We start from the raw sequence: 26,188 nt of genomic DNA on the forward strand, positions 1-26,188 counted from the left end.
TTCACCGGGTGTGAATAGTTTTTCAAGGAAAGGTATGTTTACCTTCAACCTAAAAAATGATGACATTTTGACAGAAATATTTTGGTGCAAACTTGCTGCCATTTAGGAAGACAAGACTTTTTGGACTAAAAAGTCACAAACAAAGGTCATAGGAAAAAAATACAAAGCGTTTCTATTGTGCGCAAAATTCATGATCCACTTGCAACATTCTGAAGAATTTGGAAAAAAAACATAAAATGATACAAGAAGACAAAAAAAGCAGCATAGAAAAAAAACAAACAAAAAAAAACCACCACAATTGATGAGTTGGATGTGAGTTTTGTGGTGCGGAGCCCGTTATACCGGCAGACGGGATGTGACCGGAGGCAGAAATATTCAGAGAAGGGAAAGATTTTACACTTTGTATTTAAATCCTCTCTTCCCGGGATGTAACGGCCTCTAATGCCGGGATCACACGGCCGGATAAAGAATCATCACAGCTTCATCCAGAAAACTAGGACAAGTCTTTTCTTATTTGTCATCCATATACAATCCGGTATTTACAGCCGCTATTAATAATTTACAAGTCCATTTACAGCTTCCTCCATTACAGAACTGCAATGTATCCGTAACACAATGTCTGCTGTATGGTGGAGCTGGTGGGAATCTGATGGTTTGTGCAGACACAGACCTGAATGGACGAGTCTCCTCCGATTTACAGAAGGCACTAGAGGATGCTGGGATTATTCTCACACGCAGATTCAGTCAGTGAGAAAGAAAATCCCCATCTGCACCGCCACATCCAATAACAATGGTCTAAGGACGAGACGTTGTGTTATTTTATGGACAACACTGAAAATACAGTAGTGTGAACGAAAACTAAAAGGAATCATCAAAGCTGTTATCTCTCCTAATCCTGCCATCTCCACCGCTCTCATCAGGGTCGGATTGCGGTGTCTGGGGCCCAACAGGGGAATTGACTCTAGGGGCTCACCCTACAGCTAAATATAAACACCCATTAGTGTTATCCCTGCTATAGTGGAGCGCTGACTGTATACATGTGATGCCCTGGCAAAACCAGGAGTCACAGATTAGGCCCCCACATAACACCATCCCTCACAGGGTTACAACGAAGTCAATTAAACTCCTAGTCACCCCCCCTTAGGGCCAGACAGACACACCAGTGGGCGGGACCAGGCGGTTAGGGAACGCCCACCTAGGGGTCTAGACAGCTCGGGGCGGGAAAAACAGTTAGTTTTAAGCCGGGACACAGAAGGTGTCAGTCAGTGAGGAGTCAAGTGAGCAGTTTAAGTTGACAGGTGCCAGGGTTGGAGCCCTGGTACATTGGCTACTGGCAGACGGTCTCCGTCCACAGGAGACGTGAAGACGGCAGCCGGAGATCCGAGATGGACCAGAGAAGGGTTGGAGCCCGCCGGTGTAGACACCAGAGAGACCCGACCCCGAAACCGTGCACAGAGGGGGTACTCGTACCCTGAAGCCAGGACTGGAACTGATGGCATAAATAATTAACCGATTGAGGGCAGGATTACAGGTACTGTCCCAGCCAAAGTCCCAAAATCAGACAACCACCCACAAAAAGGGAAAGGGCCACCGCCAGGGCCATAGAATCCCACGGGTCAGCGTCAGCGGGCACGGCTCCTTAGGTACACAGCCAACCGGGAGCGAACTCCCGTGTTCCAGACCGGGAAGTCCAAATCTACGGAAACACAGTGCAGAGGCGAAAGACGGCGACCACCAGCCCGGGTGGGGGACCAGAGTACAACCGGCCGCGGCAGCCGGCCACCGGCACCCTTGGTTTACTAAAATACTCATGTGGTTCAGTGACTGTGAATAACAAACTGTCCCCTGATACGTTCGGGCGCGCAGCCCCCTGTCATCGCCATACCCTGCACAGAGACACTGGGCCCCGGGGCAACCATCCCTACCCACGAAGGGGTTAACATCCAGCTGCCACTACATCTCCCCCAGGTGCCCCACAACAGCAGCAGTGGTGTCCCACTTCACCACACACCATGGGTGGTGTCATGAACCGAGTACGGCCAAGCCTGTACATCTACATCCCTCTTTTATTTGGCGTGTCCGCGTGACCCCTGGGTCCAGAGGATCCCTCGAGCCACGTAGCGGGTCCGGATCTGAGCAGCCAGGCTGCTACAGGCGTGGGGGCGGCACATACACAGGCGGATCCTGCACATCTATACTGTGCACCATAACTGGGATGTACAATTACAGTAGTTTGCAGTAATGGGGTCTTTGGTGAAAATAAGTTATCACTGATCTACAGGTTCGGTTGGTCATAACTTATTGATCGGTGGAACCAGACCAGTGGAAACCGCACCGATCGGAAGATTGGGGAACTTTTTGCAGCGGCAGGTGGGGTGTGTGACCGCAGCTCCATTCATCCTCTGTGGAGCAGCCAGATAATAACAAGCCCAGCGCTCGCAGCCACTGAGGGAATTAATGGATCAGGGGTCGAGTCGGACATGAGCTCCAGTGTAATGGGGGATAAAAGTTGCACGATCGGAGCAGGTCCCAGCAATCAGACCCCACTGATGAATAAGTTATCACTTATCCTTAGGCCACGTTCAGTGTTTGGTCAGTATCTTGTAAGGGGTGGGCAGACCCCTTACAAGGAGGTGGTTTACCCTGAAAGTTGTTTATACTGATGTTATGTAATAAAAATGTTTTACTGTTTTAGTGGGTTCCCCTAGTGGCCGGGTGGGACGGCTGTCCCCATAGGAACAGGGTAGAGGAAAGGAGGAGCCGGCAGAGAAAGGGGAGGGAGGAAAAGGGTTGTTAAGAGAAAAGTGAGAACCAGGAGGCAGTTGAGCCCGGGACGGGAGAGAAGAAGCAGAAGGGGCAGAGTGTGGGAGCTGGGTGAACAGGAAAGCGAGAGAAAAGAAGAGAAGAAGTGTCCTCAAGTGTGAAGCAGTATTGGTGTGGGTCCAGTCTGTGTTAGCCGGAGTGGGAGCCAGGTGAAGTGGAGTAGCCGGGCACATCCCCACTAGAGGAGACGTCCAGAACAGGTTTTCCCCTAGCAAAAGTGTGAAGTCATCTGATGTGTTTGCCTCTGTGATGAAGAAGTGTTCAATAAACATGCCTGCTGGTTCAATCGACCTACGTCTGCAAAGTGTTTGTACTTCTGACGGCGTTATCTGCACCACCACACTCTGCCCCACCAAGTCATCTCCTGTCCCAAAAGTGACGGCGGAGCCAGGGGTAAGCCTGCTAGAAAAAGGGGCCACGACTACAATCCCCGAGGCACCCCTGGCACCCCGTTACATGTGGCGTAGTCGGCAGGATCCGGATTATATGCAAGGGGTCCCGATCCAAGAAGATGGAGACCAAATGGTGCCTAGGGCACAGGATCCGGATTATTGGCGAAGGGTCCCGATCCCATGGTGGGAAGAACAAGTGGTGCCCAAGGCGTTGGACCGGGCACAAGATGGCGGCAAGATGGCCGCCGTCTTCATGGACACAGTGAGCGCGCGAAGAATTGGCGCCAAAAGAAGAGCCTGGGGCTGGCCGGTGAAGAAAAAGAAGTGCGGAGTGCGCCGCTCAAAGAGGGGAGGTGCTGGCCCCAGGATGCTGAGGAAGATATGTGAAGTGGGCGGCGTTACAGAAAAAAAGAAGAGCCGCCTTGGCCGGGTTGATGTGATGTGCGAGGCTGGGGGTGGAGTATACCCAAGAGCGGGAAAAGAAGGCCCGCCTCCACCTTCTCCAGCATCTCCACTGTCCCCGGCGCCATTGCAAGAAACGCCTACGCAGAGATTGACTCCGAGCAAAATGGAGACTCCGCGAAAACAGCATGCTGCAGTGGGCGCGCTGGTAGCAACCAGCCTGGGCAAAGGACGCCTGAAGCAGACTGCGGACGCGGAAGGACTTGCCCTTGCTTTACCGGCTGTGCCCGAAGGACCGGAGCGGCCTACAAAAGTTACCTGGGTCACTACCTGGGATGCCGCGACCGGTGAGACCTCGACTGAAGTCCGGGCCACCTACAAGGCACAGCTACATCCGGGAAACAAAGTCCTGGGAACTCCAACCCACACAACAGTTCCGGCCCCGGAAGAGCGACATGCCCGGGAGCTAGAAGAAGACGAGTGGGGATTCTTTTGGGAGCCGGTGAAGCCGACGCCCTTGACGCAGCGAAAGTCCCCATCGCCTGAACCCGATCCGGTGCAGGAGAGATTACTGGCTGAGACCGTAGCCCGCGAAATGATGGCTGGTCCCCTCAGCGACGAGTTTGAACGGCAGTGCACCGTCGGAACCGTAGTTAAATTCAACCAGAAGGAGGGCTATGGATTCATTGAGGATGAAGAGACCGGTGACCATTTCTTCTACAACCGGGTAAACCTGGACACTGAGGGCTTACCACAACGCCTTCATACCTTGTACCCGGGAGAAAAAGTGAGGTTCCGGAGAGAAGTGGGATGCCGGGGCCTGTTTGCCGTGGGAGTGACCCGGATGCCCACTACACAAGAGGCCGCACAATGGCAGCAGGAAATCGAATGGGAAGAGTGCCAATACCGGAGGCATTCCCAACAGCGACCGGTACTAGCTGAGATTTCCCGACCGAGAAGCACACTGGCGGTTTCACCCGAAGTCGTGACAGGACTGAGTGCTGATCCGGAGAAGGGGACCCCGGCGGTGTTGGCAATTCACCAGAGCCTGGTCACACACCCGGTGATCGTCGTGGGCAGCCCACAGCCGTCCCGTTCAGCGACCCCGTCACCCCCGTCGGGGGTTGAAGAGTAAAAACCGGAGACGGAGGCACCAGAACCCCCAGTCAACTACGAACCGTTCCGGAGATTGCGCCGCTTGCCAGGTCAGTCCCTTTCCGACTACGTGAGGGCTCAGCGGGCCGAATGGCAGCGCGCTTACCATCCCGAGTGACCCGTAATGACCGGAGGTAATGGACATGTTCGCGTTAAATACCGGCATTGTTGAAGAGCCGGAAAAGTTCTATCGTTTGCAACCCTGTTCAAGCTACTGAGCCCGGAAGGAGCCTGACGCTGGACTGAGCCAGGGGCTCCCTCCGTGTTGTTAAAGGAGACTTTGCTATTTTGTGTTCCTGCCTTCCAAGACCGGGAGTGCTGCAAAAGCCTCCGGGCAGAAGACCTGCAAAGACCGGGAGTGCCTGCTGAAGGCCTCCGGGCACACTATCTACTAAGACCGGGAGCTCCCAGGAGGGACTCCGGGCGCCGGACTTGTGCGCCCCTTGCGTGTGCCTTGATGTGCACATGTTTGTAGTTTTATAAAAATGATCTTGCGGCTAACTTGTTTTTTAGGGTCGTGCCTTGCCGGGAGGCTTAGGCAGAAGGAGGGGAGGAATGTAAGGGGTGGGCAGACCCCTTACAAAGAGGTGGTTTACCCTGAAAGTTGTTTATACTGATGTTATGTAATAAAAATGTTTTACTGTTTTAGTGGGTTCCCCTAGTGGCTGGGTGGGACGGCTGTCCCCATAGGAACAGGGTAGAGGAAAGGAGGAGCCGGCAGAGAAAGGGGAGGGAGGAAAAGAGTTGTTAAGAGAAAAGTGAGAACCAGGAGGCAGTTGAGCCCGGGACGGGAGAGAAGAAGCAGAAGGGGAAGAGTGTGGGAGCTGGGTGAACAGGAAAGCGAGAGAAAAGAAGAGAAGAAGTGTCCTCAAGTGTGAAGCAGTATTGGTGTGGGTCCAGTCTGTGTTAGCCGGAGTGGGAGCCAGGTGAAGTGGAGTAGCCGGGCACATCCCCACTAGAGGAGACGTCCAGAACAGGTTTTCCCCTAGCAAAAGTGTGAAGTCATCTGATGTGTTTGCCTCTGTGATGAAGAAGTGTTCAATAAACATGCCTGCTGGTTCAATCGACCTACGTCTGCAAAGTGTTTGTACTTCTGACGGCGTTATCTGCACCACCACACTCTGCCCCACCAAGCCATCTCCTGTCCCAAAAGTGACGGCGGAGCCGGGGGTAAGCCTGCTAGAAAAAGGGGCCACGACTACAATCCCCGAGGCACCCCTGGCACCCCGTTACAATCTTACATCAGTATTTGTAGCCAAAACCAGCAGTGGGTAATAAATACAGAAGTGGTGCCCGTATTTCTATTACACTTTTCCTCTGATTTTACCGCTCCTGGTTTTGGCTTAAAAAACTGGGGTAAAAAACGCCCTGAATACTCAGTGTGTGCACGTGGCCTTAGTAAAGGTGATTACTTGCTTTCACTGGAGTACCTCTGCATATGTGCTGCAGTGTAATAGTCACAGGACAGGGAGGGGTTAAATGTTTAAGTATTTAATTTCTATTGGAAATAATCTCCCCCTTATAGAGAGAAAAAGTGACCTCCATACACAACACAACCAATAATTCCACATACAAGGGAGAAATACCGCCACACCGTGACCAGACCGTATATTACCACCAAACAGTGACCCAATACAGCCACATACAAGGGAGAAATACCACCACGCTGTGACCAGACCGCAAAGTGACTGACTAATACCACATACAAGGGAGACACTATGACCAGATAACATACTACCAACACATAGTGATCAAAAGCAACCACATACCAGAGAGTAATACTACTACACCATAATTAGACTACATAGTAACCGTATATTACCACATACAAGGGAGAAATACTGCAACACTTTAACCACACCACATATTGACCAAATAATACCGCACATGAGACAAATATCAGTACAACATGACCACAGAACATATTACTACCACACAAGGACATATAATACTACAATAATGATCAGGAATAAAAACTACAACACTAATATTATCATCAGTGCCATAATGCACAGGAATTCTGTATATAGTGTATAGGTAATACAGTGCTCACCAGTGACATCATACACAGGAGCTCTGTAAATAGTGTTAAGTATAGTGTGTGTGTGTGTGTGTGTGTGTGTTCATGTAACACACTGACTTACCACTGACGTCTCTAGCTGACTTTATTCATCTTCACATTTTCTCTTCATCCGGAGCTGACCGCCATCACTTCTTCCTGCCATGACGCGACTCTGCAGAAAATAACAGTCACCTATAGCCGATCACTCCCAGAGCACATTCTACACTATTTCCCTAATTTCTACACTACATCAGACTCTTGTTCCCCCCATGGAAGACAATATCCTCAAAATTAACTTATATTTCACCAGTAATAATGTCCCCTTATTTGCCCCTACAGTAATGATGCCCCACGTGCCACCATAAACTAATAATGTATGTTTCTCATTCTGGCCCCTTTTATTTAATGTCTGGGGAAACAAGTGGAATCAGAAGGGGATGTTAATTGCTTCCTGCACAAGATATCCCCCACACCCTGCTCCTCTCCAAAATAGCCCCACAAAGAGCCCCTTTCCAAAATGTCCCCCAAAAATTTGCTCTTTCTATAATATCTCCCCCATACTAAATTGCTGTATAAATCCCCCCCCCTCCTCATTATACTATGCTGCCTTCCACAATCCTTGATGCCTCATAATGTCCCCCATTGCCCTATAATGTCCCAATTTGCTTCATAATGTCCTCCATTACCCTATAATGTCCCCCACTGCCCTATAATGTTCCAAACTGCCCTATAATGTCCCCCACTGCCCTATAATGTCCCCCACTGAACTATAATGTCCCCCACTGCTCTATTAGGTCCCCCACTGCCCTATTAGGTCCCCCACTGCCCTATTAGGTCCCCCACTGCCCTATTATGTCCCCCATTGCCCTATAATGTCCCAATTTCTTTCATAACATCCCCCACTGACCTATAATGCGCCAATTTGCTTCATAATGTCCTCCATTACCCTATAATGTCCCTCACTGCCCTATAATGTTCCACACTGCCTTATACTGTATCCCACTGACCTATAATGTCCCCCACTGCCCTATAATGTCCCCCACTGCCCTATAATGTCCCCCACTGACCCATAATATGATCCATAAAGTCCCCAACCGCTTCTTTATGCCCCTTGTAAAATAACACTGTCCCTCCCCCACCCGCAGCCCTTCATGTAAAATTATTGTACATCTTTGGCTCCCCTGGAGCGCTTACCTGTGCCTGCACGTCCTCCTCTTCATCCCTGCAGCTGCGGCCCGGTGATGATGATGTCGGTGCAGGACTGAGGCGCGCTCCTCTGCCTCAGTCCTGTCGCATCCTCCTCCTCTGGTGATGACGTCCCGTTGCGGTGCGGGCTGTGCAGCGCTGCTCTGCCTCCTGTCACTGGCCGCACTGTACAAATGTACGCGCGCCTGAAAGACGCGCATACATTTGAATGCCGGCGCAGTCTCCAGGCCTGAACACCTCATCGGTGCAGGCCTGTGGACTCCCGCAGTGCACCGCTAGGACCTTTGGTGAGTCACATGACACATGTGATGTCACTAAAAGTCATGCAACTGCAGAAACGTTAGTGATCGTACAGAATGTGTACGATCACTGAAGTTAATGATTGAAAGGCTGGGGGCCCCTTAGAGCGTGGGGGCCCTGGATGAGCTGCTGAGTCTGCCCACCAATAAACGCCGGCTCTGAGACACAGGCGGCCCTGCGGCCCTGTATAGCGATTCCCCGCTACCCTGGTGGGCCAGACCAACCCTGGCTCTCATTACACAAGTATAACACATATAATACTGGCGGATAAAACAAGACAGGGCACAAGACCTTCACAGCCGTCTACACATCATAGGGAGATTTCATGGCCCCTTCTCTCCATCTACCTGATGATCCTGAGGAACATCGGGATCTTCTTGTTTACAGTCCTGTGGGAGAAGAGGACGGGGACATCTCTCTGGTGTTGTCCTCTTACTGGATAGAACTGGAGGAGACACATACAGGGACTGAATTCATTCCTTACATACAGATAATTATAGGCCGTGTGTATTTAGTCCTGTCTATTACCTGGTGATGTGAGGGGCTGAGGAACCTCCATCATGACGTCCTTGTACAGATCTTTGTGTCCTTCTAAATACTCCCACTCCTCCATGGAGAAATAGACGGTGACGTCCTGACACCTTATAGGAACCTGACACATACAATGATACCGTCACCCCCGATCCCTTCATAGCGTTACTGTATAATGTCCCAGCATTCCCAGCAGTGTCACCTCTCCAGTCAGCAGCTCAATCATCTTGTAGGTGAGTTCTAGGATCTTCTGGTCATTGATGTCCTCATGTATCGGGGGGTGAGGTGGAGGCCCCGTGATTGGGCTCAGGGGTCTTCCCCATCCCTCAGACACAGGGGCCTGACAGCGCTCACTAGAGGTCTTCTTCACTACTGTGTAATCCTGGTTATGGAGAGACACAGTAATAAATCTCACTCCAGACATTTCCAGAGTCCTCACCTCTCCAGTTCTGTCCATCTGTTATTCCCATAGATAAGAATGATGTAATGTGACGTCATCAGAATCTCTCACCTCTCCAGTAAGCCGGAAGAGGATCTCTAGGGTGAGGTGTAATATCCTCTCCGCCATCTTGTCCCTGTCCATATCCATCCTTCACGGGGCAATCAGGAGAATTCTCTTCTATAGAAGATCTCCACTGAGAGGATCCGATATTGTAGGGACCTGAATGGGGAGAAGATGACGATGTAACATCATAGAGAATCCGCTGTAATAACACAATTACTGGAGAGAATAAGGGGAAACATATAATGAGAACATTCTGGGGGAACATTATACTGTAGGGGGCAGAAAGGGGCCGAGGACTGAGGGCAGAAAGGGGCCGAGGGCAGAAAGGGGCCGAGGACTGAAGGCAGAAAGGGGCCGAGGACCGAGGGCTGAAAGGGGCCGAGGACTGAGGACGGAAAGGGTCCGAGGGCAGAAAGGGGCCTAGGACTGAGGGCAGACGGGTTTCCTCACTTCCGGCCTCTCATAGTTGGGGCGTTTGTATCTATCAGAGGAAAAAGAATAAAACCTCACGATTCATAGAAATCAGCGAGAGAAAAACTCCAAGAAAGTCTCAGAGGTGAAGGGGTTAATGCCGCCTGCCCAGGTAATGGGGAATCTCCACACACCTCCACCTGCAGAGCCGCACACTAGATATATAATACCCTGCACCTACCTCCACCTGCAGAGCCGCACACTAGATATATAATAACCTGCACCTACCTCCACCTGCAGAGCCGCACACTAGATATATAATACCCTGCACCTACCTCCTCCTGCAGAGCCGCACACTAGATATATAATACCCTGCACCTACCTCCACCTGCAGAGCCGCACACTAGATATATAATACCCTGCACCTACCTCCACCTGCAGAGCCGCACACTAGATATATAATACCCTGCACCTACCTCCACCTGCAGAGCCGCACACTAGATATATAATACCCTGCACCTACCTCCACCTGCAGAGCCGCACACTAGATATATAATACCCTGCACCTACCTCCACCTGCAGAGCCGCACACTAGATATATAATACCCTGCACCTACCTCCACCTGCAGAGCCGCACACTAGATATATAATACCCTGCACCTACCTCCTCCTGCAGAGCCGCACACTAGATATATAATACCCTGCACCTACCTCCACCTGCAGAGCCGCACACTAGATATATAATACCCTGCACCTACCTCCACCTGCAGAGCCGCACACTAGATATATAATACCCTGCACCTGCCTCCACCTGCAGAGCCGCACACTAGATATATAATACCCTGCACCTACCTCCACCTGCAGAGCCGCACACTAGATATATAATACCCTGCACCTACCTCCACCTGCAGAGCCGCACACTAGATATATAATACCCTGCACCTACCTCCACCTGCAGAGCCGCACACTAGATATATAATACCCTGCACCTACCTCCACCTGCAGAGCCGCACACTAGATATATAATACCCTGCACCTACCTCCACCTGCAGAGCCGCACACTAGATATATAATACCCTGCACCTACCTCCACCTGCAGAGCCGCACACTGGATATATAATAACCTGCACCTACCTCCACCTGCAGAGCCGCACACTAGATATATAATACCCTGCACCTACCTCCTCCTGCAGAGCCGCACACTAGATATATAATACCCTGCACCTACCTCCACCTGCAGAGCCGCACACTAGATATATAATACCCTGCACCTACCTCCACCTGCAGAGCCGCACACTAGATATATGGCTGCTCTGTTCTTACAGGACCTGTGATGATGTCACATGGAGGGGAGGAGTCAGGGTCACATGATCAGCTCCTCAGTATACTCCTATATTGTCGTGCACACACTGGATGAGGCGCGGTGTCAGTGGACAGTTTTAGTAAACCTCTGTTACGTATGTATGTGACCCCTGTTGCGTATGTATGTGACCCCTGTTGCGTATGTTTGTGACCCCTTCAAATTCATTTCAATCTTTGCTAAATTGAATTCTTTATTGATGAGTTCAGGTGAGGAGAAGATTTATTGAGCGACTTTAGAAGAAAAACATTTGGACCTGATCGGTCTTGATCACAATTCGCTGAAAATGTGTGTACGACGTATATGGAGCAGAGCCGCATGTGTACGATGTGTATTGAACAGTGCTATGTGTAGTAGTGGAGCTGTGTATGTAGCGGAGCCGGGGGTGCACAAAGTATATGTAGCGGAGCCATGTGTACACAGTGTATGTAGCGGATACCCGCTTTTACCACTTTATTAATCCCCAAAACACCTGTGCAAGTCCAACATAATCCACACGAGATTACACAACGATTCAAGCTCTGCTACATGTAGTCACAGCACGTGATCATGGCACATGACCACCCGCTGTGAGGTTCAGGCAGAAACTGAGCAGCGATCAGTGGTGACGTCACTCAGGTTAGCCGTTGCCACAGCTGGAGGTTCCCACGGTCCCCCACTTGTGACAGCAGGTAACTTGACCTCAGGTGACTTCAGACTTCACCGCTCATCACGCAACTCACTCAGTCTCTGCCTAAACATCACAGTGTACGTAGGAAATACTGTGGATAGAAGCGCAGGACAGGGTCTTACCTTGGCTTATCTGTTACCTTACCTGGTAATTTCATTAACCTATAAGGGCTGTGCCAGTCACAACTCCTAAATGCACATAAAGGATGGTGGCAGCGAAAGCGAATTCAGACGTAACGGGGGAAAGATCGGGTGTATGCCGCGCTATCACCAGAAAATCAGATGTTGATTATTTCATCTTCTTATGCTGTTATTCAGGTCGACGCGTTTCAGAGAACTCAGTCTCCTTCATCAGTACATCAAGGAAAAATCAACAGTCTACTACAGAGGAAAGAACATATATATATATATATATATATATGTATATATATATATACATACAGATACATCAGAGGATCGGCCGCTGTATGTCAAATACTGGTGGGACAATTGTTAAAAATAGGATTTGACGTATATTATGCTTAGCCAGTATATAATGATTGATGAGAAATATAGGTGCAAACCAAATGTGGGTTTATTCAATAAAGGTTAAAAAATCATTACAGGAAAATAATGCTTGGCTTTAGTTAGAATTGAGTTAAGAGAGAAAAAGATAGAGAAAGAGTCCATTATCTTACATAGCTGTGATGTTATGGAGGCAGTCTTCCATCTGGTTGAGAATGGTCCGCATTCCAAACTCTATGAAATGTGGTCAAGCTAAAATACATTTCAACACACCCTCCTTTCCTCACTTGTGTCTTTACATGGCTTTAAACATGTCTTCAAAAACCTAATATAACTCATTCTCAGTTTTAGCCCATGCATTAAGTCATTGTCACGTGGTCCTAAATCTGCACACGTAGTGTCCTGCGCAGAACAGGTTTTCCAAAACCAGCTAGCTGACCTTTCACCTAAAGAATGTATAGCAGGCTTTGAGGCTAGTTGACCTTTGACCTAAAGTATTGCTTAGAAGGGCTTCAATGCTAATTCCAGTCCATCGCTAAGAAACCACATAGAAAAATAGCACTGAGTTGTCAGCCAGGTTTGATTTAATCATGTCAGATGCTAGCTAGAAGTTCTCCAACCTCACAAACACACTTCATACAAGCTAAGGCCTGTGATTACTATACATACATTATAAGAATGTATGTAGAGATATTATGGAATAAATAACTATCATAATAACTCATTATTTTACAACAATCGACTTATCAAATAACGGCAACAAGATTTAAAACATAATGTATTAAAAGACAACTTAAAAGTCCTGGACGTGTAACAAATATCGCAACAATAAAAAAAAAAGGAAAAAGAGAAAAAGAATAATACAAAAATATTTCTTGGAAATATAACAGAATGCAAAGAGTCTAGAACTGTGGGATTTACTGGGGATCGTAGTAATACACTGGCTGGAGGCTCTATCCACAGCCCTATATAGGGATCATGATAAACAATGGGAAGAGAAGAAAAGTTATGGTATTTATTGTGTTAAAAAATGGGAGAGGTTGTGTTGAAAAACTAAATTGTTGATGATATTACAGAAATAGAAAAAAAAAAAGGAAAAATAATTAAAAACTTTGAATCTCACAATCGTGTATTATTTGTCAAAAAGGAAAAGGCGAAAACTGAAGAAAAATAAAAAATTGCGTGTGTATAGTGACGGGTTGTACAAAAATTGATATGCAGTGCGAATGTTCAAAGACCACGAGCAGGAAAGCCCTTATGGGTAAGAAGTGTTGAGAGGTTTCATATAGTAGTGCAGACATAATATACAGTGTGTGTGTGCAGAGACCGCGTGCGACAATCGTACATATGAGGTTAACGTACTAGAAGGAGTTCATATAAGCAACAAAAGCAATATGGGTGAACATTTTAAAAATGTCTTTTTGTATAAGGGCCCGAAACAGACCCAGTTAGAAGCCATGGAGGTGGCGGTCCGCCTGCGGGTTTTCATGTTGTGAAATACAGATGAAGCCTCTCAGGAAGCAATGAAGAAAAATCCATGGAGGAAAGTAATTAATGAACATTTCTTCAGTTTTAAAAACAAAAAGGAATGTTGAAATAATGAATTTTAATTGAATTAAAGAATATTAGTTATTGGTGGGGAGTGTTGATGTGCACCATATATTTGTATTCCTTAGTATAGTGATTCTAGCTGTGAAGGTTCAGAAAGCGAGTGCCAGAGCAAAGCAGGAGTGCGCATGCGTGAGGGGAACAGGAGTTCAGGTCCGTGGGAGAGAACCACACCGCGCATGCGTGGGGGTTAAAAGAGTTCAGACAATGGGAATTACCTCACTGCGTCTGCGCAGATTACGGAAAGTTCACAAGCTTCAAACGAGAAGCCCTCCCGCATGACTACAGTGCGAAGGACAGTGCCGGAATAACCACACACAGGACCCCATAATCACGCACCCCACCCCTCAATTAGAAACATGAATCATTAACATCAATCATATACAATTTATAGTTATATAAATGTATAAATATAAACATTATTAAAATGAAACATATTTAAAAGTCGGGACCTGAATTAAGATAATATAAAATTAATATAATATAAATAAATAATATAAAACCAAGAAATCTATTAAATTGAATAAAAATATATTGATAAAATAATATTAATAACACGGATCTGTCACCTCATTTAAACCAAAGTGTTTAATTTGTATATCCAGAATGTTTCTTTAGTACTTAAAACCTCCACTCCATTAGGAGGGATCTGTTCGACGGGGTCACCCTTAAAGCCATATTTTTATTAAAAACTACCGTACAATGCCTAGAGAGTCCGTGTAGTGAAAAACAGTTTTAATATTCTGCCTGTGGGAATGACGTCTGTTGTAGAGTGTCTGAGAGGTCCTGCCCACATACTGTTTATTACACTCGCATGGAGTGTTTGAGAGGTCCTACCCACATACTGTTTATTACACTCGCATTCTATTAGGTATACAATAAAAAAGACTGGCATCGGGAAGTCCCTTTATCAGAAAATCTTCCGAACCAGAGGAAGAGCAAAAGGATTTCCTCTTATGTTGGATGTTGGATTGACTTAAAGAATAAACAGTTTTTTGCAAAGCATCAATATGAGCCTGCTTGCAACACAGAGTTCACTGTACTTGTGTTGCCCCTGCAGCTTCAGGCGCCACAGGATACTGCACCTCATCTAGGGTGCAGTATTCATCTTGGATACGAAGGAGGTCATCACCGGTAAACCACCATAACACATCCAACACAAAACATGGGAGCTCTTTCACTGGGACTGGGCCAGGATAGGTGCCGGGGTGGCCATCACAGGTATGGGACCTCCTGCCCACTAGTTCAGCAACCCAGGAAGCGGGGCACCTTCATGGGAAGTTAGGAGCCATCTCACACAGAATTCAGTTAGTGCCAGGTCGGCACCCAGGAAGGGGGTCGAGAAGGCATCAGGAAGAGACGTCAAGAAAAAAAGACAATAGAAAGGGGCCCGTGGTACAGAGCTGGAGGTTCGACCTGGGTTCTTAGGAAGAAGGGTAATCCTAGGGTTCACGAGGAGTGCAGCAACCACCCGTGACCCGTTCCACGGCCCAGAAGCTGGGATGCAGGGAAGAACACCAGAAAGGGCACACAGAAGGAAACACTGGCCTTGACCTCCGAACTATCCTTAATCGGCTAGAGCCCATACCAGCAGAGCACAGCACTCCAAAGGCGGTGTAATCTCAGTGAGTAACGAACTTTGACTGCAACTTCTGTGTTGTCCCATCACTGCCAACGCTCCCATCATCGCACCCCTGCGCCATAGGCAATTATTACTCCCAACATCCTCCCTGGGCCTGAGCTCTGCCTGTGGAGAGCTGTACCATCCAAGCTACGTGATCATCCGCCCCAGAGAAGACCTCCCGCAGCAGCGGCTAATACTTGGCCGTATACCACAGGTGGCGTCACAAATGCAAACTCCACCCCCCATCCCCACTATTATTGACACCGCTGGGGTCACGGATCCAAGCCCGGCCGCTGTGACATCCCAAACCAACACCGGCCCAGTGACGAGTAACCCCCAAGAACCCGGTGGGCATGTCATACCCATGGAACTTCTGAACCTGCTGGGGCTACAATATTTCTCAGGGTAAGGGCCCTTCTAAAAGTGATACCCGGATGAGTAGGCATAACATCCTTTAAAATAGGATCTTTTAATAACATGTTCCAATGTTTTTCCAAAATTTTTCTAATAAAAACACTGTCATTACTGTATGTGGTAATGAAATTTGGCGTGAAATCATGCAAATTACTGGATTCAAAAGCAGCAGTTCTGGGTTTAAATTACCTTGGCTTATCTGTTACCTTACCTGGTAAGACCCTATTCTGCGCTTCTATCCACAGTATTTCCTACGTACACTGTGATGGTCAGGCACAGACTGAGTGAGTCGCATGACGAGCGGTGAATAAACTCAGGTGAGGTCACTGAAGACACCTGAGGTCAAGTTACCTGCGGTCACAAGTGGAGGACCGTGTGAACCTCCAGCTATGACCGCAGCTAACCTAAGTGATGACACCACTGATCGCTGATCAGTCTCTGCATGAACCTCATAGCGGATAGTCATGTGGCATGATCGCACGCTATGACTTTACATGTAGCAGAGCTTGAATTGTCGTGGGACCTCGTGTGGATTATGTTGGACCTGCACAGGTGTTTAGGGGATTAATAAACTGGTAAAAGGGGGTATCCACTACATACACATCATGCACCCACGGCTCCGCTACATACATATCATGCATAAACGGCTCTGCTACATACATGTCATGCATCCACAGCTCCGCTACATACACAGCTCCGCTACGTAGACATCGTACACACATAGCGCTGTCCCGTACACATCGTACACATGCGGCTCTGCTCCATATACGTCATACACACATTTTCAAGACCGATCAGGTCCAAACGTCTTTATTTTAAATTTGCTCAACAAATCTTCTTCTCACCTGAACTTATCAATAAAGAATTCAATTTAGCAAAGATTGAAATGAGTTTGAAGGGGGTCACATACATACGCAACAGGGGTTACACACATATGCAACAGGGGTCACATACATACGCAACAGGGGTTACACACATATGCAACAGGGGTCACATACATACGCAACAGGGGTCACATACATATGCAACAGGGGTCACATACATACGCAACAGGGGTCACATACATACGCAACAGCAGTCACATACATACGCAACTGGGGTCACATACATACGCAACAGGGGTCACATACATACGAAACAGGAGTTTACTATAACCGTCCACTGACACCGCGCCTCATCCAGTGTGTGCACGTTAATATAAGACTACTGAGGAGCTGATCATGTGACCCCTGACTCCTCCCCTCCATGTGACATCATCACAGGTCCTGTAAGCACAGAGCAGCCATATATCTAGGGTCGTGGCTAAATCCCAGTGGCTAGAAGGACCTGGTCCCTCTGCCCACTGGGAAATAGCCGACTCTATAGAGAGAAAGCTAAATCCCAGTGGGCTAAAGGACCTGGTCCCTCCTTCCACTGGGATTTAGCTTTCTCTATCCAGAGTCGGCTATTTCCCAGTGAGCAGAGGGACCAGGTCCTTCTGCCCACTGGGATTTAGCCTGTTCTCTATGAGAAATCTAAATCCTAGTGGGCTAAAGGACCAGGTTCCAATGAGTGTTTTAATACAAGATTTAGCGATCTAATGGATTACGTACTTCTGCCCACTGGGATTTAGCCTGTTCTACATAAGAAAGCTAAATCCTAGTGGGCTAAAGGACCAGGTCCTAATAAGTGTTTTAATACAATTCTTAGTGGGAAAAAGGACCAGGTCCTTCTGGCCACTGGGATTTAGCCTGTTCTACATAAGAAAGCTAAATCCTAGTGGGCTAAAGGACCAGGTTCCAATAAGTGTTTTAATACAAGACTTAGTGATCTAATGGATCCTTCCACTGGGATTTAGCTTTCTCTATCCAGAGCCAGCTATTTGCCAGTGGGCAGAGGGACCAGGTCCTTCTGCCCACTGGGATTTAGCCTGCTCTCTATTAGAAAGCTAAATCCTAGTGGGCTAAAGGACCAGGTCCTAATAAGTGTTTTAATACAATTCTTAGTGGGAAAAAGGACCAGGTCCTTCTGTCCACTGGGATTTAGCCTGTTCTACATAAGAAAGCTAAATCCTAGTGGGCTAAAGGACCAGGTCCTAATAAGTGTTTTAATACAATTCTTAGTGGGAAAAAGGACCAGGTCCTTCTGCCCACTGGGATTTAGCCTGTTCTCTATGAGAAATCTAAATCCTAGTGGGCTAAAGGACCAGGTCCTAATGAGTGTTTTAATACATTTCTTAGTGGGAAAAAGGACCAGGTCCTTCTGCCCACTGGGATTTAGCCTGTTCTACATAAGAAAGCTAAATCCTAGTGGGCTAAAGGACCAGGTCCTAATAAGTGTTTTAATACAATTCTTAGTGGGAAAAAGGACCAGGTCCTTCTGCCCACTGGGATTTAGCCTGTTCTCTATGAGAAATCTAAATCCTAGTGGGCTAAAGGACCAGGTCCTAATAAGTGTTTTAATACAATTCTTAGTGGGAAAAAGGACCAGGTCCTTCTGCCCACTGGGATTTAGCCTGTTCTCTATGAGAAATCTAAATCCTAGTGGGCTAAAGGACCAGGTTCCAATAAGTGTTTTAATACAATTCTTAGTGGGAAAAAGGACCAGGTCCTTCTGCCCACTGGGATTTAGCCTGTTCTACATAAAAAAGCTAAATCCTAGTGGGCTAAAGGACCAGGTCCTAATAAGTGTTTTAATACAATTCTTAGTGGGAAAAAGGACCAGGTCCTTCTGGCCACTGGGATTTAGCCTGTTCTACATAAGAAAGCTAAGTCCTAGTGGGCTAGAGGACCAGGTCCTAATAAGTGTTTTAATACAATTCTTAGTGGGAAAAAGGACCAGGTCCTTCTGGCCACTGGGATTTAGCCTGTTCTCTATGAGAAATCTAAATCCTAGTGGGCTAAAGGACCAGGTTCCAATGAGTGTTTTAATACAAGACTTCGCGATCTAATGGATTGCGTACTTCTGACCACTGGGATTTAGCCTGTTCTACATAAGAAAGCTAAATCCTAGTGGGCTAAAGGACCAGGTTCCAATAAGTGTTTTAATACATTTCTTAGTGGGAAAAAGGACCAGGTCCTTCTGCCCACTGGGATTTAGCCTGTTCTCTATGAGAAATCTAAATCCTAGTGGGCTAAAGGACCAGGTTCCAATAAGTGTTTTAATACAATTCTTAGTGGGAAAAAGGACCAGGTCCTTCTGCCCACTGGGATTTAGCCTGTTCTACATAAGAAAGCTAAATCCTAGTGGGCTAAAGGACCAGGTCCTAATAAGTGTTTTAATACAAGACTTAGTGATCTAATGGATCCTTCCACTGGGATTTAGCTTTCTCTATCCAGAGCCAGCTATTTGCCAGTGGGCAGAGGGACCAGGTCCTTCTGCCCACTGGGATTTAGCCTGCTCTCTATTAGAAAGCTAAATCCTAGTGGGCTAAAGGACCAGGTCCTAATAAGTGTTTTAATACAATTCTTAGTGGGAAAAAGGACCAGGTCCTTCACAATTCTTAGTGGGAAAAAGGACCAGGTGCTTCTGTCCACTGGGATTTAGCCTGTTCTCTATGAGAAATCTAAATCCTAGTGGGCTAAAGGACCAGGTTCCAATAAGTGTGTTAATACAATTCTTAGTGGGGAAAAAGGACCAGGTCCTTCTGCCCACTGGGATTTAGCCTGTTCTACATAAGAAAGCTAAATCCTAGTGGGCTAAAGGACCAGGTCCTAATAAGTGTTTTAATACAATTCTTAGTGGGAAAAAGGACCAGGTCCTTCTGCCCACTGGGATTTAGCCTGTTCTCTATGAGAAATCTAAATCCTAGTGGGCTAAAGGACCAGGTTCCAATAAGTGTTTTAATACATTTCTTAGTGGGAAAAAGGACCAGGTCCTTCTGCCCACTGGGATTTAGCCTGTTCTACATAAGAAAGCTAAATCCTAGTGGGCTAAAGGACCAGGTCCTAATAAGTGTTTTAATACAATTCTTAGTGGGAAAAAGGACCAGGTCCTTCTGCCCACTGGGATTTAGCCTGTTCTCTATGAGAAATCTAAATCCTAGTGGGCTAAAGGACCAGGTTCCAATAAGTGTTTTAATACATTTCTTAGTGGGGAAAAAGGACCAGGTCCTTCTGCCCACTGGGATTTAGCCTGTTCTACATAAGAAAGCTAAATCCTAGTGGGCTAAAGGACCAGGTCCTAATAAGTGTTTTAATACAATTCTTAGTGGGAAAAAGGACCAGGTCCTTCTGCCCACTGGGATTTAGCCTGTTCTCTATGAGAAATCTAAATCCTCGTGGGCTAAAGGACCAGGTTCCAATAAGTGTTTTAATACAATTCTTAGTGGGAAAAAGGACCAGGTCCTTCTGCCCACTGGGATTTAGCCTGTTCTACATAAGAAAGCTAAATCCTAGTGGGCTAAAGGACCAGGTCCTAATAAGTGTTTTAATACAAGACTTAGTGATCTAATGGATCCTTCCACTGGGATTTAGCTTTCTCTATCCAGAGCCAGCTATTTGCCAGTGGGCAGAGGGACCAGGTCCTTCTGCCCACTGGGATTTAGCCTGCTCTCTATTAGAAAGCTAAATCCTAGTGGGCTAAAGGACCAGGTCCTAATAAGTGTTTTAATACAATTCTTAGTGGGAAAAAGGACCAGGTCCTTCACAATTCTTAGTGGGAAAAAGGACCAGGTGCTTCTGTCCACTGGGATTTAGCCTGTTCTCTATGAGAAATCTAAATCCTAGTGGGCTAAAGGACCAGGTTCCAATAAGTGTGTTAATACAATTCTTAGTGGGGAAAAAGGACCAGGTCCTTCTGCCCACTGGGATTTAGCCTGTTCTACATAAGAAAGCTAAATCCTAGTGGGCTAAAGGACCAGGTCCTAATAAGTGTTTTAATACAATTCTTAGTGGGAAAAAGGACCAGGTCCTTCTGCCCACTGGGATTTAGCCTGTTCTACATAAGAAAGCTAAGTCCTAGTGGGCCAAAGGACCAGGTCCTAATAAGTGTTTTAATACAATTCTTAGTGGGAAAAAGGACCAGGTCCTTCTGGCCACTGGGATTTAGCCTGTTCTACATAAGAAAGCTAAGTCCTAGTGGGCTAAAGGACCAGGTTCTAATAAGTGTTTTAATACAATTCTTAGTGGGAAAAAGGACCAGGTCCTTCTGGCCACTGGGATTTAGCCTGTTCTCTATGAGAAATCTAAATCCTAGTGGGCTAAAGGACCAGGTTCCAATGAGTGTTTTAATACAAGACTTCGCTATCTAATGGATTGCGTACTTCTGACCACTGGGATTTAGCCTGTTCTACATAAGAAAGCTAAATCCTAGTGGGCTAAAGGACCAGGTTCCAATAAGTGTTTTAATACATTTCTTAGTGGGAAAAAGGACCAGGTCCTTCTGCCCACTGGGATTTAGCCTGTTCTACATAAGAAAGCTAAATCCTAGTGGGCTAAAGGACCAGGTCCTAATAAGTGTTTTAATACAAGACTTAGTGATCTAATGGATCCTTCCACTGGGATTTAGCTTTCTCTATCCAGAGCCAGCTATTTGCCAGTGGGCAGAGGGACCAGGTCCTTCTGCCCACTGGGATTTAGCCTGCTCTCTATTAGAAAGCTAAATCCTAGTGTGCTAAAGGACCAGGTCCTAATGAGTGTTTTAATATGATTTTTAGTGGAGAAAAAAGAACCAGGTCCTTCTGCCCACTGGGAATTAGCCTGCTCTACATAGGAAAGTTAAATCCTAGTGGGCTAAAGGATCAGGTCCTAATTAGTGTTTTAATACAATTCTTAGTGGGAAAAAGGACTGGGTCCTTCTGCCTGCTAGGATTTAGCCTGCTCTCTATGCGAAAGCTAAATCCTAGTGGGCTAAAGGACCAGGTCCCAATAACTGTTTTAATACAAGACTAAGTGATCTAATGGACCAGGTCCTTCTGCCCACTGGGATTTAGCCTGCTCGCTATGAAAATGCTAAACTCTAGTGGGCTAAAGGACCAGGTCCCTAGGGGCGTCTTTAAAATGGACACACTTGGCTAAAAACCATGTCATCATGCCAATTGCGATTTATTCTACTGTATCTGTAGATTATCTGCAGTAGAATCATAGAATGTTATAGTTGAACGGGACCTCCAGGGTCATCAGGTTTAACTCCCTGCTCAAAGCAAGATTCACTATATCATCCCACACAGGTGTCTGTCCAGTCTCCTTTTTACGTCTTCCATTGAAGGGGAACTCACTACCTCTTGTGGTTCCAGTCATTGATCACCCTCACTGTCAAAAGGTTTTTATTCCAAAATCTAATCTGTGACACTTCCCAATCAGTTTCATTCCATTGCTTCTATTCTTTCCTTGTCCTTGTCCTTGTCAACCCTAGTTCGACAGCCTTTGAGATATTTGCAGACGGCTATTAAGATTCCACTCCGTTTTCTTTTTTTCAAGCTAAACATTCCCAAATCCTGTAACCATTCCTCATCGGACAGTTTATAGACCGGTCACCATTCTGGCTGCTCTTCTGTGAACTTGCTCCAATTTGTTGATGTCTTTTTTTAAGACGTGGTGCTCAGAATTGCAGATGAGGTCTGACCAAAGAGGAGTAGAGGGTGATAATTACTTCACGTGATCGATGGCTGGACCATATATGACAAGCTTATCTCCCCCCATTCACCTTTTGTGTCTCCCCTATTTCCTCATAGAATGTAAGCTTACGAGCAGGGCCCCCACTCCTCCTGGTATCTTAATTTTGTTATTTTGTATTCTTATATTGTCTATACATGTCCCCTCTGAATTGTAAAGCGCTGTGGAATATGTTGGCACTATAGAAATAAAACTTATTATTATCTGTGCTTCTGTTAATACATTGCAAAATTGTGCTTGTCTTTTTTGCTGCTGCATCACACTGTTGACTCATGTTCAGTCTGTCATCTATCAGTATGCGATTAGTATATTAGTGGTACTAGATTTGAAAGTGTTCACATTATTTTTTTTCACATTGACTAAGTGATATGGAAGACTACAAAGTAAGCTCTTAGGTTGCATGTACAGCAGCTGACGCAGTGTCAGCCCGCCTGTGGAAATGTGAGTGTGCTCTGCAGGAGAATGCAGCAGTCCGCGCCTACTATCAGGGTTCAGTGTGCTACCTACTTTTGCTTTTTTCTCCCTATGGAGAACATTCTGGCCACAGGAACATAAATTGACATGCTGCAGCTTGGAAAGCCGCGCCACATGTAAGTTTACGGAGCAGAGAAAAGAAGCACCGTGGGCAAGAGATTTCTATAAATCCATCCACTGTGCTTGTACTGTAGAAAGCAGCATTCTGTATGCAAACAAACACGTTACTTCCAAAACGTTGCAAACACTGACTGTGCAAATACACTGTGTGCAGAATTATTAGGCAAATGAGTAGTTTGATCACATGATGCTTTTTATACATGTTGTCCTACTACAAGCTGTATAGGCTTGAGAGCCAACTACCAATTAAGTAAATCAGGTGATGTGCATCTCTGTAATGAGGAGGGGTGCGGTGTAATGACATCAACACCCTATATAAGGTGTGCTTAATTATTAGGCAACTTCCTTTCCTTTGGCAAAATGGGTCAGAAGAGAGATTTGACGGTCTCTGAAAAGTCCATAATTGTGAGAGGTCTTTCAGAGGGATGCAGCAATCTTGAAACTGACAAACTTTTGAAGCGTGATCACCGAACAATCAAGCGTTTCATGTCAAATAGCCAACAGGGTCGCAAGCAGCGTGCTGAGCAAAAAAGGCGCAAAATAACTGCCCATGAATTGAGGAAAATCAAGCACAAAGCTGCCAAGATGCCATTTGCCACCAGTTTGGCCATATTTCAGAGCTGCAACGTTACTGGAGTATCAAAAGCACAAGGTGTGCCATACTCAGGGACATGGACAAGGTAAGGAAGGCTGAAAAACCACCACCTCTGACCAAGAAACATAAGATAAAACGTCAAGACTGGGCCAAGAAATATCTTAAGACTGTTTTTTCAAAGGTTTTATGGACTGATGAAATGAGAGTGACTCTTGATGGGCCAGATGGATGGGCCAGATGCTGGATCAGTAAAGGGCAGAGAGCTCTACTCCGACTCAGACGCCAGCAAGGTGGAGGTGGGGTACTGGTATGGGCTGGTATCATCAAAGATGAACTTGTGGGACCTTTTCGAATTGAGGATGGAGTGAAGCTCAACTCCCAGACCTACTGCCAGTTTCTGGAAGACAACTCCAAGCAGTGGTACAGGAAGAAGTCAGTATCGTTCAAGAAAAACATGATTTTCATGCAGGACATTGCTCCATCACATGCATTCAACTACTCCACAGCGTGGCTGAACAGTAAAGATCTAAAAGATGAAAAAAATAATGACATGGCCCCCTTGTTCACCTGATCTGAACCCCATAGAGAACCTGTGGTCCCTCATAAAATGTTAGATCTACAGGGAGGGAAAACAGTGCACCTCTCGGAACAGTGTCTGGGAGGCTGTAATAGCTGCTGCATGCAATGTTGATCGTAAACAGATCGAGCAACTGACAGCATCTATGGATGGTCGGCTGCTTAGTGTCATCATAAAGAAAGGTGGCTATATTGGTCACTCATTTTTTGGGGTTTTGTTTTTGCATGTCAGAAATGTTTATTTCTAAATTTTGTGCAGTTATATTGGTTTACCTGGTGAAAATAAACAAGTGAGATGGGGATATATTTGGTTTTTATTAAGTTGCCTAATAATTCTGCGAAGTAATAGTTACCTGCACAAACAGATCTCCTCCTAAGATAGCCAAATCTAAAAAAAACCCCACTCTAACTGCCAAAAATATTAAGCTTTGATATTTATGAGTCTTTTGGGTTGATTGAGAACATAGTTGTTGATCAATAATAAAAAAAATCCTCTAAAATACAACTTGCCTAATAATTCTGCACGCGGTGTAAATGTACACCCCCAAACCAGGTTGAGCACCGTCTTCACTGCGGTGATGTTCTATGCTGTTTGGCTGTGACATCACGTCAACATTGCTGCAGCCAATCACAGATCTCCGTGGCTCATCCGATGTAGCTGGAACGAGTTGCTGAGGTCAGTGATTGGCTGGAAGAGACCAATGTCTTGATGAAGACACTTCTGAACGTTACTAAAATTCTTGTTGTGTTACACATGGAGTCGAAGGAAAGAAAAAAAAAAATAATGAGTAGTTAATCAGAATAAGACCTTTAGTTGCAGGGCGCCCTTTGCAGATGTTTTTTTTTCTTTCAACTCACTATTACAAACTTTGCCATGTAAGGTTTATTCCCTTTAAAGTGGTTATTTTATGAAATAAATCTATTCACAATGATGTACATGCTGCCATAATCACCACATAGGTGAAATGTGTCTGACCGCAGCTTGTAATGTATTCCATGTAATAGGGCGGTCGTTCAATGCTTCATAATTTCTGTCAGGGCCATCAATCACTAGTGAGTAGTGTTATGCCAGGTAATAAAATGAAGAGCTAAGGCTGTGGTGCGGTCAGAGGCCGTTCTCACACCTCCTGTCCATCTGCCACACATTACACACCGGCCAGGTAATATAATGAAGAGCTAAGGATGTGGTGCGGTCAGAGGCCGTTCTCATACCTCCTGTCCATCTGCCACACATTACACACCGGCCAGGTAATACAATGAAGAGCTAAGGATGTGGTGCGGTAGAGGCCGTTCTCACACCTCCTGTCCATCTGCCACACATTACACACCGGCCAGGTAATACAATGAAGAGCTAAGGCTGTGGTGCGGTCAGAGGCCGTTCTCATACCTCCTGTCCATCTGCCACACATTACACACCGGCCAGGTAATATAATGAAGAGCTAAGGATGTGGTGCGGTAGAGGCCGTTCTCACACCTCCTGTCCATCTGCCACACATTACACACCGGCCAGGTAATATAATGAAGAGCTAAGGATGTGGTGCGGTCAGAGGCCGTCCTCATACCTCCTGTCCATCTGCCACACATTACACACTGGCGAGGTAATATAATGAAGAGCTAAGGATGTGGTGCAGTCAGAGGCCGCTCTCACACCTCCTGTCCATCTGCCACACATTACACACCGGCCAGGTAATATAATGAAGAGCTAAGGATGTGGTGCGGTCAGAGGCCGTCCTCATACCTCCTGTCCATCTGCCACACATTACACACTGGCCAGGTAATATAATGAAGAGCTGAGGATGTGGTGCGGTCAGAGGCCGTTCTCATACCTCCTGTCCATCTGCCACACATTACACACCAGCCAGGT

The 26,188-nt window shown here is 46.5% G+C and overlaps 2 protein-coding genes across 2 annotated transcripts in view; one reads left to right on the forward strand and one right to left on the reverse strand.

The window, feature by feature from the left end:
* Positions 1–26,188, forward strand: part of LOC142259266 (uncharacterized) — a 343,907-nt gene that overhangs the window by 117,851 nt on the left and 199,868 nt on the right. The window lies entirely within an intron of this gene.
* On the reverse strand, positions 8,684–11,137 carry LOC142259269 (oocyte zinc finger protein XlCOF29-like). The gene is made up of 4 exons (XM_075331748.1): positions 11,063–11,137; positions 9,383–9,532; positions 9,074–9,253; positions 8,684–8,785 (listed from the first exon to the last, which is right to left on the reverse strand). Exons 2-4 carry the CDS (start codon positions 9,458–9,460, stop codon positions 8,684–8,686), a joined length of 360 nt encoding a protein of 119 aa, XP_075187863.1. The 5' UTR covers positions 9,461–9,532; positions 11,063–11,137.

The sequence above is a fragment of the Anomaloglossus baeobatrachus genome, assembly GCF_048569485.1.
Source record: "Anomaloglossus baeobatrachus isolate aAnoBae1 chromosome 5 unlocalized genomic scaffold, aAnoBae1.hap1 SUPER_5_unloc_5, whole genome shotgun sequence".
NCBI lineage: Eukaryota > Metazoa > Chordata > Amphibia > Anura > Aromobatidae > Anomaloglossus > Anomaloglossus baeobatrachus.

Excerpts from the sequence above, each read along its gene's own strand:
- LOC142259269 (XM_075331748.1), bottom strand. The coding sequence starts at position 9,460 with ATGGATATGGACAGGGACAAGATGGCGGAGAGGATATTACACCTCACC. Across the intron at positions 9,254-9,382 it reads TCTTCCGGCTTACTGGAGAG|GATTACACAGTAGTGAAGAA; the intron begins GTGAGAGATTCT and ends CTCCATAACCAG. Across the intron at positions 8,786-9,073 it reads TTGAGCTGCTGACTGGAGAG|TTCTATCCAGTAAGAGGACA; the intron begins GTGACACTGCTG and ends TGTCTCCTCCAG.